At 65.2% G+C, this 13,099-nt stretch overlaps 1 protein-coding gene across 1 annotated transcript in view; it reads left to right on the top strand.

The window, feature by feature from the left end:
* The window catches only part of DYNC1I1 (dynein cytoplasmic 1 intermediate chain 1), a 111,072-nt gene that overhangs the window by 49,187 nt on the left and 48,786 nt on the right, over positions 1 to 13,099 (top strand). The window contains 2 exon segments of the mRNA XM_056800685.1: positions 3,960 to 4,028; positions 11,053 to 11,168. Of these exon segments, the coding sequence (XP_056656663.1) occupies positions 3,960 to 4,028; positions 11,053 to 11,168 (185 nt within the window).

Below are 13,099 nucleotides of genomic sequence, written 5' to 3'. Positions count from 1 at the left end.
CTCCTGAGGCCCAGAAGAGGGACCCGACAGCTGGCCGAGGGCGGCCAATCTGCACAGCTGCGAGGCCCGTCGGCAGGAGGCCGGGCAGACGAGGGAGCTCCACCCAGTAAGGAGGCGCCAGGCCATTGGCAGGTCCACAGAGGCGAGGATGCCACCAGAGGGGCTCGTGGGGGGATGGAGACCGGGGACCGCCCTCTCCGGCGGGCTCTCTTCTGCACGCTGGGGACGCAGCCCACCCTGGCCCCTTTGCCAGTCGGGACAGCCTGGGCTGTTTGGTGCCCGGTCAAGCCTCTGGGGCAGGGGTCCCCCAACCGCGGCCCCCCGCGCACTTCCGGAAGGGGCACCCCTTTATTGGTGGTCAGTGAGAGGAGCCCCGTATGTGGCGCTGCTCACATGCAGCATGACGTCCGGTGACGTCATCCTTGGCGCGGCGCCTTGTTCTGAGAGTAGCTGAAGGAGAACAAGGCGCCTCGCAAAGGATTAGGTGGCTGCACACAGGAAGACGTCAGCCTGGTGAGCGCGATCTGGGGGGGGATGAGGCGAGGAGCTGTCCTCCCACGCTGAGTGGACTGAGCCCCCTGTGACCCCTTTTCCGAGGGCGCCCTCACTCGGAGGGCTCAGCGCAGCCCCAGGGGATGGTGTCTGGCCGCCCGACTTTCTAAGCAGCCGCCCCAGCCCGGGGGCCGGTTCTCCAGGCCCAGGCGGTGAGCGTGGCCGGCTTTCCTCCAGGCTCCCCTCCCTCAGCCTCAGGCCACGTGTCCAGGGGTGGCCCTGCTCCATCGGGACCACAAGGGTCCTCGCTGGCAGCGGTGGGCAGGCTGCGTTGGTGGCTGTCAGCTCGCGGGCCGCGGGACTCCCCTGCTGTAATTATCGTGTCAGGCGGATCCGGCCGGCCTCCTTCCTCAAATAGCAGCCCAGCGGGGCTGCCGACAGCAGATGGAAGGCTCGGGCCAGCCTCCCTGCCCTTTGCAGGGATGGAAGGTGTGGGCACGAGGCTCGGGGGCTGGGCTGGTTCAGCGGCCCGCTCCCCGAGGGGGCACCCGCTGGGCGCAAGCCCACCTGTGGGCCCCCCACTCGGCCCCGGATGGGGCCTCAGAGCCCAGGTCAGTCCGGCGCCCTCGCTTACAGGAGACAGAAGCAAAAGACACGTGAGGGCAAACGCGAGGGCTCGTCCTGAAGGCTGGAGAACGAGGCCGTCCAGTCACCGTCTGCAGAACTCTAGGTAGGGAGGGCAGGAGGCCCCCCCAGCAGGGAATCTTTGTGCTGCCCCAAAGAGGAAGTCTCCTCGGGTTTCCTCACTTGCTGCCGGCACCTGCCACATCAGGGCTCATCGTTGGCACCGACCTTTGGCCAAGGAGCGCCAGAAACCGTGTTGTTGGTGACCAGCGACCATCTCGAAGCGTTACGCGCCTCCTTTTTGTTCTCCAGAGAGAATCCGCCAACATCCTACGGCAACCAGGCAGCTCCAGAAGCGCAGGAACCAAATGGGCCATCCTTGATCTGCCCTCTCGTCCGGGAGTGTGTCTACACATGCCAAGCCAACGGACAGCCAAAGTTCTCCTACCCTAAAGTGCCCAAAGAAACAGAGAGCCACTCCCAAGCCACCCCCTCATCCCCTTTCATAGGCTCCACAGTCTGGTCTCGAAGCTCCTCTCTCCCCTGGAAGGGCACCCCGCCAAGTTGCCAATGACCTCGCAATCTCCAGATCCAGGCAGGTTGTCTTCCCAGGCCTCCCGCCCTTGTGGGGCAGCGCCGTGCCCTTCTTCCCCTGGGCACGGCCTCGGCTCCAGCTCGTCTCTTTGCCCGCAGGCCTCTCTTCTTGTGGCATCTGCGTTCAGGTCACGTGCTCTAACTGGATGTCGCGCCAAGTTCTGTCCAGGAGCCCCTCTCTTCCATTCTCTCTCGACACCTGCAGTGTCCCATTTTTCAGGGACTAGAGTTTTTGTGTCTCCCCCGCTGGAATGGAAATGCTTGGGGATGGGAACCGTTTGCACTTCCCGTGCCAATGCAGAGAGAGCTGGCACTCAAGGGGCGCTTGGGAAATGGAATCAGGGTGGCTCCTGAATCCCCTCCTGTCTGGGCCGTTCCACTGGGATCCCGAAGCAGCAGCAGACCCCTTCACCCTGCTGCCTGGCTAGGATTGCAAGCTTCCCTTCCCATTGAAGAGCAGAGGGAGCCCTGGGGAGTCAGGCACGAGGCAGCTGCCCCAGCATCTGAGGGTTTGCCAGGGGGGTCCATGTGGCCCAGAGGGGGACAGAGGGATAGAATTAGACTTCCAAGACCCTCCACACAAGTGGAGGCCAATCCGCAAAGCAATTCCCTGCCACCCAGCATTTTTCCCCATCAGCAGAACTGCCTCCTGGGCAGCGTCCTCACAGTGAGCTTGAGAGGATCCGGGAAGGGTTTGAGGTTCAGAGCCTTAAGAAGATGCCCGTCACTCTGGTTGGGTGAAAGGAAGGAAGCTCCTGCTGAAAGGTACTGAGTGTGCAGGATGAGCAAGGGCCACGGACTCCACTGAGCACCACGCTTTGGGAGGCAGCAGGGCAGGGGGTGCAGGAGCTCTTCTGGGGATGCCTGAGGGGGCCTCTACGTTCCTACTGGTTGGTTTGGGGCCCCAACAGTGAGAGGGGGCGCACGATCCTGGAGTCTTCAGTGGGCCCAGACTTCTCGTCCTGGGCTCGCTGGATGCTTGCGTTCAGCTTCTCCCCCAGTGCATAGCTTGTTCCCCTTGGCTGACCTGTCTCTGGATCCGCCTGGGCCCTGGAGCAGAACAGAGTAGGAAGTTTGTGACATGGAGCACGGATGGATGTACAGAACTAACCGAGTTACAAAGCGACATGGAGTTCTATGGCAGCTAAAGGAGGCTACGGATGGAGCTTTTCCAGAGTTGGACAAATCCAAGAAAACACTAAAAAAGCATAAAGATCAAAGAGGAGATGAAAGGCGTGCTGCCATCCTCTGGGTGGAGGTGTGAGAGGAACACCGCCAGAAAAAGCGATCACAAATGTCCAGAGGCAGAAAGAGTAAGAGGGTCGAGCGATGGCCCAACGTACAGGAAGAGGGTGCGGACCTTCATAAGGACTAGGCATAAGGATGGCCACGTAAGGAGAGGATGGTGACATGGAAATATCCCGCGATGTTGCTCGGCACTCTGAAGAAGAAGAGGACCAAGACCACCGTTTTAGGGTATCGTGTTTGGGAGAGAGAAAGGCCGCAGTGCCGGAACGGGAAGGCGACGGCCAAAGTGAGGCAATAAACAAGTTACAGCCCAAGCGAGCATCCAGGAAGAAACTTTGAGAATTAGAGGAGGACCAGAGGCAGGTGAAAACAAAGGGGTTGCCAAGCAAAGCTGAGGGCTGGGCTCGGGGGGCCAGCCGTCGTTCACCACTCGCTAACACCCCGAAAGGGAGGAAGACCCAGGCCCCAGCCTGGGAGGGGCTACAGAGCCAAGGAAGGCAGCCATCGTTCAGCACTCTGCTCAGTTTAGTGGCAGGCAGCCGAGAGCCAGGAAATGCCCCAGAGAGCGGAGACAGAGCCGTTCTCTTAAAGCGAGCGATCCCAGGAAAAGGACCAAAGTGAAACTTGGGACGAGACAGGGGTAGACGCAGTGGGCGCTCCTTATGGCCGAACGCCTGTGGCGCGCCAGTCGCTCGCCTAACAGAGAGACGCGCGCTCAGACGGCTTTGGGGGACACGGGGGGGGGGGACTCCGACAGCGGGGACAGACGCAGGGGAGACAAGTAGGGAGCAGCAAAGTCCTGGCGGAGACGCCCATATCATTCCCTCGGCCGAGGCCGATTTCTGCCCGTGGCTGGAAGACGACGGAGCGGGGGAGGCCGGCCAGGCTCGGAGGGTGCTGCGCTGGGCCGTCGGTGTGGGGTTGATTCCCGGGCGGCTTCTTCACCCTTTGCGTTAACCCTGTGTGTTTTTTCCCTTGGGTGCTGTACGCCTGCTCGCCAGCTGCCTTAGGACCCTGCAGTGGGACACTGACCCCTCAGTGCTGCAGCTCCAGACGGACGCAGACGTTGGGTATCTGTCCGCTCTCTTGTTCCCCGCTGGCTGGTCCCTCGGGCTGGGGGGCTGCGTTCGCCTGGCCCCCTGCTGAACCTGCCCCCGAGGTGAAGGAGGAAAAGCCGCCCCCAAAGATGGCCGCCGCTGACCCCCACGCAGCTGGCCTGGCCTGACCCCGCGTGGGCTTCCCTTTCTGTCGGGGACCCTTTATTCGCCCCCCCATCCTGCGTGCCTCCCAGCTCTCCTGCCCCCCCCCCCATCAGTCAGGCCGGGCCACTGGAGAAGCCTGTGGGAGCTGTAGCGAGGGAGGGGTCCTCATGGGCCAGGCCGGGCTCCAGAACCTCCCCCCGCCACGCCCGGCGTGGCCCGAGTCAGCAAAAGGAAGGGAGACGGTGAAGGGCTCTGGGGTGCCCCGTGTCCACCTCTGGGGGCCGGGCAGCAGGGCTTCTCGCCCTCGGGGAGGAGGCTCAAAGGCGGAGGGGCCCCCCCTGCCTCAGGGACCGGCTCAGACCCCAGCCAGCCTCGAGACCACGGGGGTCGTCTCCCCTTAACCGAGGAGGTCACTGAGGCCCAGGCACTCGCAGTGGCCCTGCCCCAGGGATAGCCGGCATCGCACAAGCACCTCAGGCACTTAGCAGGCACTATCTGCCTCCCCTGGTCCTCGGGCCAGCCCTGGCAGGAAGTGGAGGCTGGGAGCGGTGAAATGACAAGCCCAAGGTCACTCAGCTTATAGGTGCCTGAGGCAGAATTTGAATCCAGATCTTTGGAGGCTGCACAGGGGGACAGCTAGATGGCTCTGTGGATGGAGAGCCAGGCTAGGAGATGGAGGTGCCGAGTTCAAATGTGGCCTCAGACACTTCCTGGCTTTGTGCCTCGTCTGTACCGCTCTCAACACACAGCACTGATTCTAAAAAATGGAAACAGGAACAAGAAGGACGCGAAGGTCGGCCCTGCTTGAGTGCCCGGCAGGACAGCCAGGGGCAGCCGGGGGGCTCCTCGGACCGTGACACAGGCTCGTGAGGGAGGGGCACCGGCCACCAAGGCTCCCCCGATTCTCCAGCTCTTCCGGCGCACCCCAGGGTGTCCGGGGTTCTCTGGGGGGCCTTCTGCCTCCTCCTACCACACAACCAGGAATTCAGGCTTCTCTGATGGCCGCCTGGGGTGCCACCACCTTCCTCTGGGGAAGATGACATGGACACACACAGGTGCGTCCACGCAATGGCCACGGAGAGCAGAGGAGACGCCCACCGAGGCAGGGTCTGGGCGGATGAGCTTTGGTGGAGATGGAGCCCGAGACGGAGGGAGACTGAGGTGGAGCCCGAGACGGAGCCCGAGATGGAGCCCGAGATGGAGACTGAGACGGAGCCCGAGAAGGAGCCCGAGAGGGAGCCCAAGATGGAGACCGAGATGGAGCCCGAGAAGGAGCCCCAGATGGAGCCCGAGATGGAGACTGAGACGGAGCCCGAGATGGAGCCCGAGAGGGAGTCCGAGATGGAGACTGAGGTGGAGCCCGAGATGGAGACTGAGGTGGAGCCCGAGACGGAGCCTGAGAAGGAGCCCGAGAGGGAGCCCGAGATGGAGACTGAGACGGAGCCCGAGAGGGAGCCCGAGATGGAGACTGAGACGGAGCCCGAGACGGAGCCCGAGAGGGAGACCGAGATGGAGCCCGAGAGGGAGACCGAGATGGAGCCCGAGATGGAGCCCGAGATGGAGACTGAGACGGAGCCCGAGAAGGAGCCCGAGAGGGAGCCCAAGATGGAGACCGAGATGGAGCCCGAGAAGGAGCCCCAGATGGAGCCCGAGATGGAGACTGAGACGGAGCCCGAGATGGAGACTGAGATGGAGCCCGAGAGGGAGCCTGAGACGGAGCCCGAGATGGAGCCCGAGAGGGAGACTGAGACGGAGCCCGAGAGGGAGACTGAGACGGAGCCCGAGATGGAGACTGAGATGGAGCCCAAAAGGGAGCCCGAGATGGAGACTGAGATGGAGCCCGAGATGGAGCCTGAGAAGGAGCCCGAGATGGAGCCTGAGGTGGAGCCCGAGATGGAGACTGAGGTGGAGCCCGAGATGGAGACTGAGGTGGAGCCCGAGACGGAGCCCGAGAGGGAGCCCGAGATGGAGACTGAGACGGAGCTCGAGACGGAGCCCGAGATGGAGACTGAGATGGAGCCTGAGAGGGAGCCCGAGACAGAGACTGAGACGGAGCCTGAGAAGGAGCCCGAGAGGGAGCCCGAGATGGAGACTGAGACGGAGCCCGAGAGGGAGCCCGAGATGGAGACTGAGACGGAGCCCGAGACGGAGCCCGAGAGGGAGACCGAGATGGAGCCCGAGAGGGAGACCGAGATGGAGCCCGAGATGGAGCCCGAGATGGAGACTGAGATGGAGCCCGAGAAGGAGCCCGAGAGGGAGCCCAAGATGGAGACCGAGATGGAGCCCGAGAAGGAGCCCCAGATGGAGCCCGAGATGGAGACTGAGACGGAGCCCGAGATGGAGCCCGAGAGGGAGATTGAGACGGAGCCCGAGAGGGAGTCCGAGATGGAGACTGAGGTGGAGCCCGAGATGGAGACTGAGGTGGAGCCCGAGACGGAGCCTGAGAGGGAGCCCGAGATGGAGACTGAGACGGAGCTCGAGACGGAGCCCGAGAGGGAGCCCGAGATGGAGACTGAGATGGAGCCTGAGAGGGAGCCCGAGAGGGAGCCCGAGAAGGAGCCCGAGATGGAGACTGAGACGGAGCCCGAGAGGGAGCCCGAGATGGAGACTGAGATGGAGCCCGAGAAGGAGCCCGAGACGGAGCCCGAGATGGAGACTGAGACGGAGCCCGAGGAGGAGCCCCAGACGAAGCCCGAGAAGGAGACTGAGACGGAGCCCGAGAGGGAGCCCGAGATGGAGACTGAGATGGAGCCCGAGAAGGAGCCCGAGACGGAGCCCGAGATGGAGACTGAGACGGAGCCCGAGATGGAGACTGAGACAGAGCCCGAGAAGGAGCCCGAGACGGAGCCTGAGAGGGAGACCGAGATGGAGCCCGAGAGGGAGCTGGAGAGGGAGACTGAGATGGAGCTCGAGAGGGAGCCCGAGATGGAGACTGAGACGGAGCCCGAGAGGGAGCCCGAGAAGGAGCCCGAGATGGAGACTGAGACGGAGCCCGAGAGGGAGCCCGAGATGGAGACTGAGACGGAGCCCGAGAGGGAGCCTGAGACGGAGCCCGAGATGGAGCCCGAGAGGGAGACTGAGACGGAGCCTGAGAGGGAGCCCGAGATGGAGACTGAGACGGAGCCCGAGATGGAGACTGAGATGGAGCCCGAGAGGGAGCCTGAGACGGAGCCCGAGATGGAGCCCGAGAGGGAGACTGAGACGGAGCCCGAGAGGGAGACTGAGACGGAGCCCGAGATGGAGACTGAGATGGAGCCCAAAAGGGAGCCCGAGATGGAGACTGAGATGGAGCCCGAGATGGAGCCCGAGATGGAGCCTGAGAAGGAGCCCGAGATGGAGCCTGAGAGGGAGCCCGAGACAGAGACCGAGACGGAGCCTGAGAAGGAGCCCGAGAGGGAGCCCGAGATGGAGACTGAGACGGAGCCCGAGAGGGAGCCCGAGATGGAGACTGAGACGGAGCCCGAGACGGAGCCCGAGAGGGAGACCGAGATGGAGCCCGAGAGGGAGACCGAGATGGAGCCCGAGAGGGAGCCCGAGAGGGAGACTGAGACGGAGCCCGAGAGGGAGCCCGAGATGGAGACTGAGACGGAGCCCGAGAGGGAGACCAAGACGGAGCCCGAGAGGGAGCCCGAGAAGGAGCCCGAGATGGAGACTGAGACGGAGCCCGAGAGGGAGCCCGAGATGGAGACTGAGACGGAGCCCGAGAGGGAGCCTGAGACGGAGCCCGAGATGGAGCCCGAGAGGGAGACTGAGACGGAGCCTGAGAGGGAGCCCGAGATGGAGACTGAGACGGAGCCCGAGATGGAGACTGAGACGGAGCCCGAGAGGGAGCCCGAGATGGAGACTGAGACGGAGCCCGAGAGGGAGACCAAGACGGAGCCTGAGACGGAGCCCGAGATGGAGCCCGAGAGGGAGACTGAGACGGAGCCTGAGAGGGAGCCCGAGATGGAGACTGAGACGGAGCCCGAGATGGAGACTGAGATGGAGCCCGAGAGGGAGCCTGAGACGGAGCCCGAGATGGAGCCCGAGAGGGAGACTGAGACGGAGCCCGAGAGGGAGACTGAGACGGAGCCCGAGATGGAGACTGAGATGGAGCCCAAAAGGGAGCCCGAGATGGAGACTGAGATGGAGCCCGAGATGGAGCCCGAGATGGAGACTGAGATGGAGCCCGAGAAGGAGCCCGAGACGGAGCCCGAGATGGAGACTGAGACGGAGCCCGAGGAGGAGCCCCAGACGAAGCCCGAGAAGGAGACTGAGACGGAGCCCGAGAGGGAGCCCGAGATGGAGACTGAGATGGAGCCCGAGAAGGAGCCCGAGACGGAGCCCGAGATGGAGACTGAGACGGAGCCCGAGATGGAGACTGAGACGGAGCCCGAGAAGGAGCCCGAGACGGAGCCTGAGAGGGAGACCGAGATGGAGCCCGAGAGGGAGCTGGAGAGGGAGACTGAGACGGAGCTCGAGAGGGAGCCCGAGATGGAGACTGAGACGGAGCCCGAGAGGGAGACCAAGACGGAGCCCGAGAGGGAGCCCGAGAAGGAGCCCGAGATGGAGACTGAGACGGAGCCCGAGAGGGAGCCCGAGAAGGAGCCCGAGATGGAGCCTGAGACGGAGCCCGAGATGGAGACTGAGACGGAGCCCGAGAAGGAGCCTGAGATGGAGCCCGAGATGGAGCCTGAGATGGAGCCCGAGATGGAGACTGAGATGGAGCCCGAGAAGGAGCCTGAGACGGAGCCCGAGATGGAGACTGAGATGGAGCCCGAGAAGGAGCCTGAGACGGAGCCCGAGATGGAGCCTGAGACGGAGCCCGAGATGGAGACTGAGACGGAGCCCGAGAAGGAGCCTGAGATGGAGCCCGAGATGGAGACTGAGACGGAGCCCGAGGAGGAGCCCCAGACGGAGCCCGAGAAGGAGACTGAGACGGAGCCCGAGGAGGAGCCCCAGATGGAGCCCGAGAAGGAGACTGAGACGGAGCCCGAGGAGGAGCCCCAGACGGAGCCCGAGATGGAGACTGAGACGGAGCCCGAGGAGGAGCCCCAGACGGAGCCCGAGAAGGAGACTGAGACGGAGCCCGAGAGGGAGCCCGAGATGGAGACTGAGACGGAGCCCGAGATGGAGACTGAGACGGAGCCCGAGAGGGAGCCTGAGACGGAGCCCGAGATGGAGCCTGAGACGGAGCCCGAGATGGAGACTGAGACGGAGCCCGAGAAGGAGCCCGAGATGGAGCCTGAGAAGGAGCCCGAGACGGAGCCCGAGATGGAGCCTGAGATGGAGCCTGAGAAGGAGCCCGAGACGGAGCCCGAGAGGGAGCCCCAGATGGAGTCCGAGAGGGAGCCCAAGATGGAGACTGAGGTGGAGCCCGAGATGGAGACTGAGGTGGAGCCCGAGAGGGAGCCTGAGGTGCCCCCAAGAACAGGCATAAGAGCCCCAAGAGGTGCCGAGGGAGCCCTGAGGACTGGGGTGCGTTCCAGACTCCCAGGCAGAGAGGGCCAGTCTGCGCCCTGCCGCTCCCCTGCTCCCGTCTGCAGCTGCGTCTCCTCACTGGCTCTCTGCTCCCTTCCTCCTGCTTCCCAGGCGCCCCAGCACTGCTCCTTTCCCTGGACGCCCAGGGAGAAGGCGGCTTCTCCCTCTCTGAGAGGATGGCGTCCCCTCCGCCTGCCTGGTCGCCCTCTGCTTCCTCTGGCCTCCTCGTCCCCTCTCGGCCTGGGGGAGTCAGGGAGACCCTCGGGGGAAGGGAAGGGGCTTCCCCGGCCAGTGGCCTGAGCGCCCAGCTGGCCTTTGGGGTTTGGGGCGTGATTCCGATGGACCGTGGTTGGAGCCCCTGTGACCTCTTTGGCCTCAGGCTGATGACCTTCTGGGTCTTCCCGAATGTCCCCTTGTGGTTCTCCTGCCCTGCCCTCCAGTGGGGATTCCCCCAAAGGCCTCCCCGACTCCGCTGGGCTCCCAGCTTTCCTGGGCCCGGCTCAATCTCTTCCTCGAGTCTATGTCCTGGAGGCACCTCAGGCGCCCCCATCCGATGGAGAGCTCCTTCCCCAGCCTCTTCCGGACCCCCTTTCTGTCTGTTGAGGCCCCGGAAGGCTTGCAGCATCCGTATGTCTGTCCGTCAGAGACGCTGCCCTCCCTGCCTCCAGCCTCTGCACAGCCAGGTGCCCAGCAGGGCCGCCCCCTCCCCGCAGTAGAGGAGAGTCCTGGTGGACCCCCCTCCCCGACGTGTGAAGGCTGGCTTCCCTGGATCCCTGCCAGGCTCTGTGCTGAGCCGCACTGTTCAGTCTCTTCGGACAGATCTCCTGGTCCCTGGCTGCCATTTCAGCTCTGGCCTCCACACCTTTGGCCAGACTGTGCTCTCGGCCTGGAGCACCATCTCTCCCTCCAGGCTCTGCTCAAGCACAGCTTCTCTGGACAGAGGCTGCTTTCCTGCGCACCCGTGTGTACACGCACACACGTATCCTGGTGGAGAAGCCCGTGTCCTCCTGCTCTGACCCCAGGCCACAGGCCACGGAGAGAGCCTCCTGGGGTCAGGGGCTGGGGGTGCAGGGGAGGCCCTGGGAGAGATGACTGAAGCACTGTCAGGCTGAACAAGTCCCGGGTTCTGGGTGCGGCTCTTCCCCCGGTGCTCCTCGGACTCTTCGCTAGTGGTCAGTTGGCTGAAGCCGTGGATGGGGTGGGGGGGGGGAGGCTTTGGCCCCCCCACTGCCTTCTCTCAGAACCTTGTGCCCGAGTTGGGGGGGGGGGGAGTCCCGCCCTTGGAGCCGGCCTGCCCCTCAGGTGGTAGAAGAAGAGCCTGAGGCTCTGGGAGGAGCCCATGAGTTATGCCCCCCCCTTGTGCTTGGCACTGCGAGGGCTGCCTGCGGGCGCCTGCCCGCCTCACGCCCGCTCCGTCCGTCTGTCCTTCCAGGCGCAGGCTGCACAAGCTGGGCGTGTCCAAGGTGACCCAAGTGGACTTCCTGCCCCGGGAGGTCGTTTCTTACTGCAAGGAGACGCAGACGCCGCTGGACACCCTCCAGTCCGAAGGTGAGCGGCCGGGGCGGGCGGGCGGGGCAGCGGGAGCCCCTCCCCCACCCCGCCTTCTTTGGCTCCCTGTGCCAAGGGAGAGCGTCCTGGCAGGGAGGGAGGCCCCTCCTCTTCCCCGCGAGCCCCCCAGACCATGTGACGCCCCCACGGGGGGCTCCTCCCCGCTTTCTCCGGGGTCTCGGTGGACACGCCTCCGTCCACACCTCCCCCCCCCCTGCGTCATTGGTGCTTGGCTTTGGGGCCTCGGCATGCGCCGTCTGTATGGACGTGGCCTCCTCCCGTGACCCTCCCCGCCCCCTCTGACCCCCCCCCTCCTCTGGGGGCGGCTCCCAAAGATGCCAGCAAGGGCAGACCCTGAGAGCAGCCTCTGGGGAATGTCTGGCTCGGCCCGGCCCCCTCGGGGCATGCCTGAGCACAGGGGGAAGACTGAGGCGGAGGGAGATTCAGGCTGGCCCGCGGAGGAGTCGCTTTTGTTACTCGTAGGATGCCTGCCCTAGTCCGGGTCCGTGCTGGCCTGGGGGCCTCCCCGCCCCCCGCTGAGGCCCGCCGTCCCCAGGGCCGGCCCTGCCATCCTGGTCTCCGGACGCCGTTGGCCCCCCCAACAGCAGCCGGCGGGGAGGCTGGGGGGGGGGCTGTGGAGCCTCGGGGGACCCCTCCCGGCCGTGACCCTCCAGGAGCCCCCGAGCCAGGGGTGGCTGAGGAGGGGGATGGAGGGGGATGGAGGGCCTGGCGGGGGCTTCCACTCGCCCGGCTGCGCCTCTCTGAGGGCCTTCTGGAGGGAGGGTCCAGGCGGGCTTTCTGGAAGATGGTGCTGAGCCTGCCCGGCAACCCGCAGAGGCCACATCGTCCTGGGCAGCAGAGAGGGGGCAGAGCAGGGCCCTCGGGGAGCCGCGCCGTCCCCTCCCCGCCAGGCTCCCCCTGCAGGCCCTGCTCATTCTGGGGTCCTGGGCCGAGGGGGCTTCCGTGGCAGGGGGCAGCCTCGTGATTGGCGGAAGGAGGCTTCCAGGGAGGGCCGAGGCCAGTCTGCTGCTCCCGCCCTCTTCCGGAGACTTCCCCGTGGCTCAGGCTGTGCCGCGGTCACGAGCGAGCCAGGGAGGCCTCCTACCACGGCTGCTTGTTCCAGCTCCCCAACCACAGCCCGCCCCGCTGCCTCGGGCCCCCTTTGGGACGCGAGAGCAGGCCCGTCCCAACACGAGTCACCAGGCGCCACGGGAGGGAGGAGGGGTGGCCACAAGGCCACGTGGGGACACGCCCCCCTGTCTCCTACTGGGTTTTCACACTTTCCTTCTTCCCGGACACAAACAGAGTTTTCCGGAAGCCCGTCTGGGAGTTGGTTCCGAGGTGAAGGAAGAGCCACGAGGCTGGGCCACGGGGGGAGGGACCGGCCCAGTCACCAGCCAGGACGTGTCAGCGTCCCAGGGAGGAAGCCAAGGCTGCCCTGAAGGCACTTTGGGGACCTCGGCGAAGGAGGGTGAAGCTCCCTCCATTGATGGGAGGAGGGACGCCACCCTCCGGCCTCTGCCCGTGGGAGCCTGTGTCGTCCCTGCCAGCCAGGCTGCCATCTGCCCCCGGCGCCCCAGAGCCTGAGGAAAGGGGAAGCGGGAGGGCCGGCACGAGGCGCCCCGCCTCCTCCTTCGAACCCTTTTGGGCCTCAGGCAGAACCCGCCAGCCGGGGGCTCCCGGCACAGGGCCAGACGGGCAGGGAGGCAGGACTTGCGAGCTCAGCCCCGTTGGGGAGGGCGCCCAGAGTCTTGGGCCCAGAGCGCAAGCGCAGCCCCGGCCCTCCCTTCCCTCTGCGCTTCAGTGGCGACCAGCGCAGCGAGCCATTGCGCGTGGCGGCCAGCAGAGGGCGCCGCTGCCTCACAAACGCCACGAGAGCCCCTGCTTGTCCCTCAGAGAAAGGAGGCAGATGAATGGTGGAGGGGCTCCCG

The sequence above is a fragment of the Monodelphis domestica genome, chromosome 5 (assembly GCF_027887165.1).
Source record: "Monodelphis domestica isolate mMonDom1 chromosome 5, mMonDom1.pri, whole genome shotgun sequence".
NCBI lineage: Eukaryota > Metazoa > Chordata > Mammalia > Didelphimorphia > Didelphidae > Monodelphis > Monodelphis domestica.
This window is presented reverse-complemented; position numbering and strand designations above follow the sequence as displayed.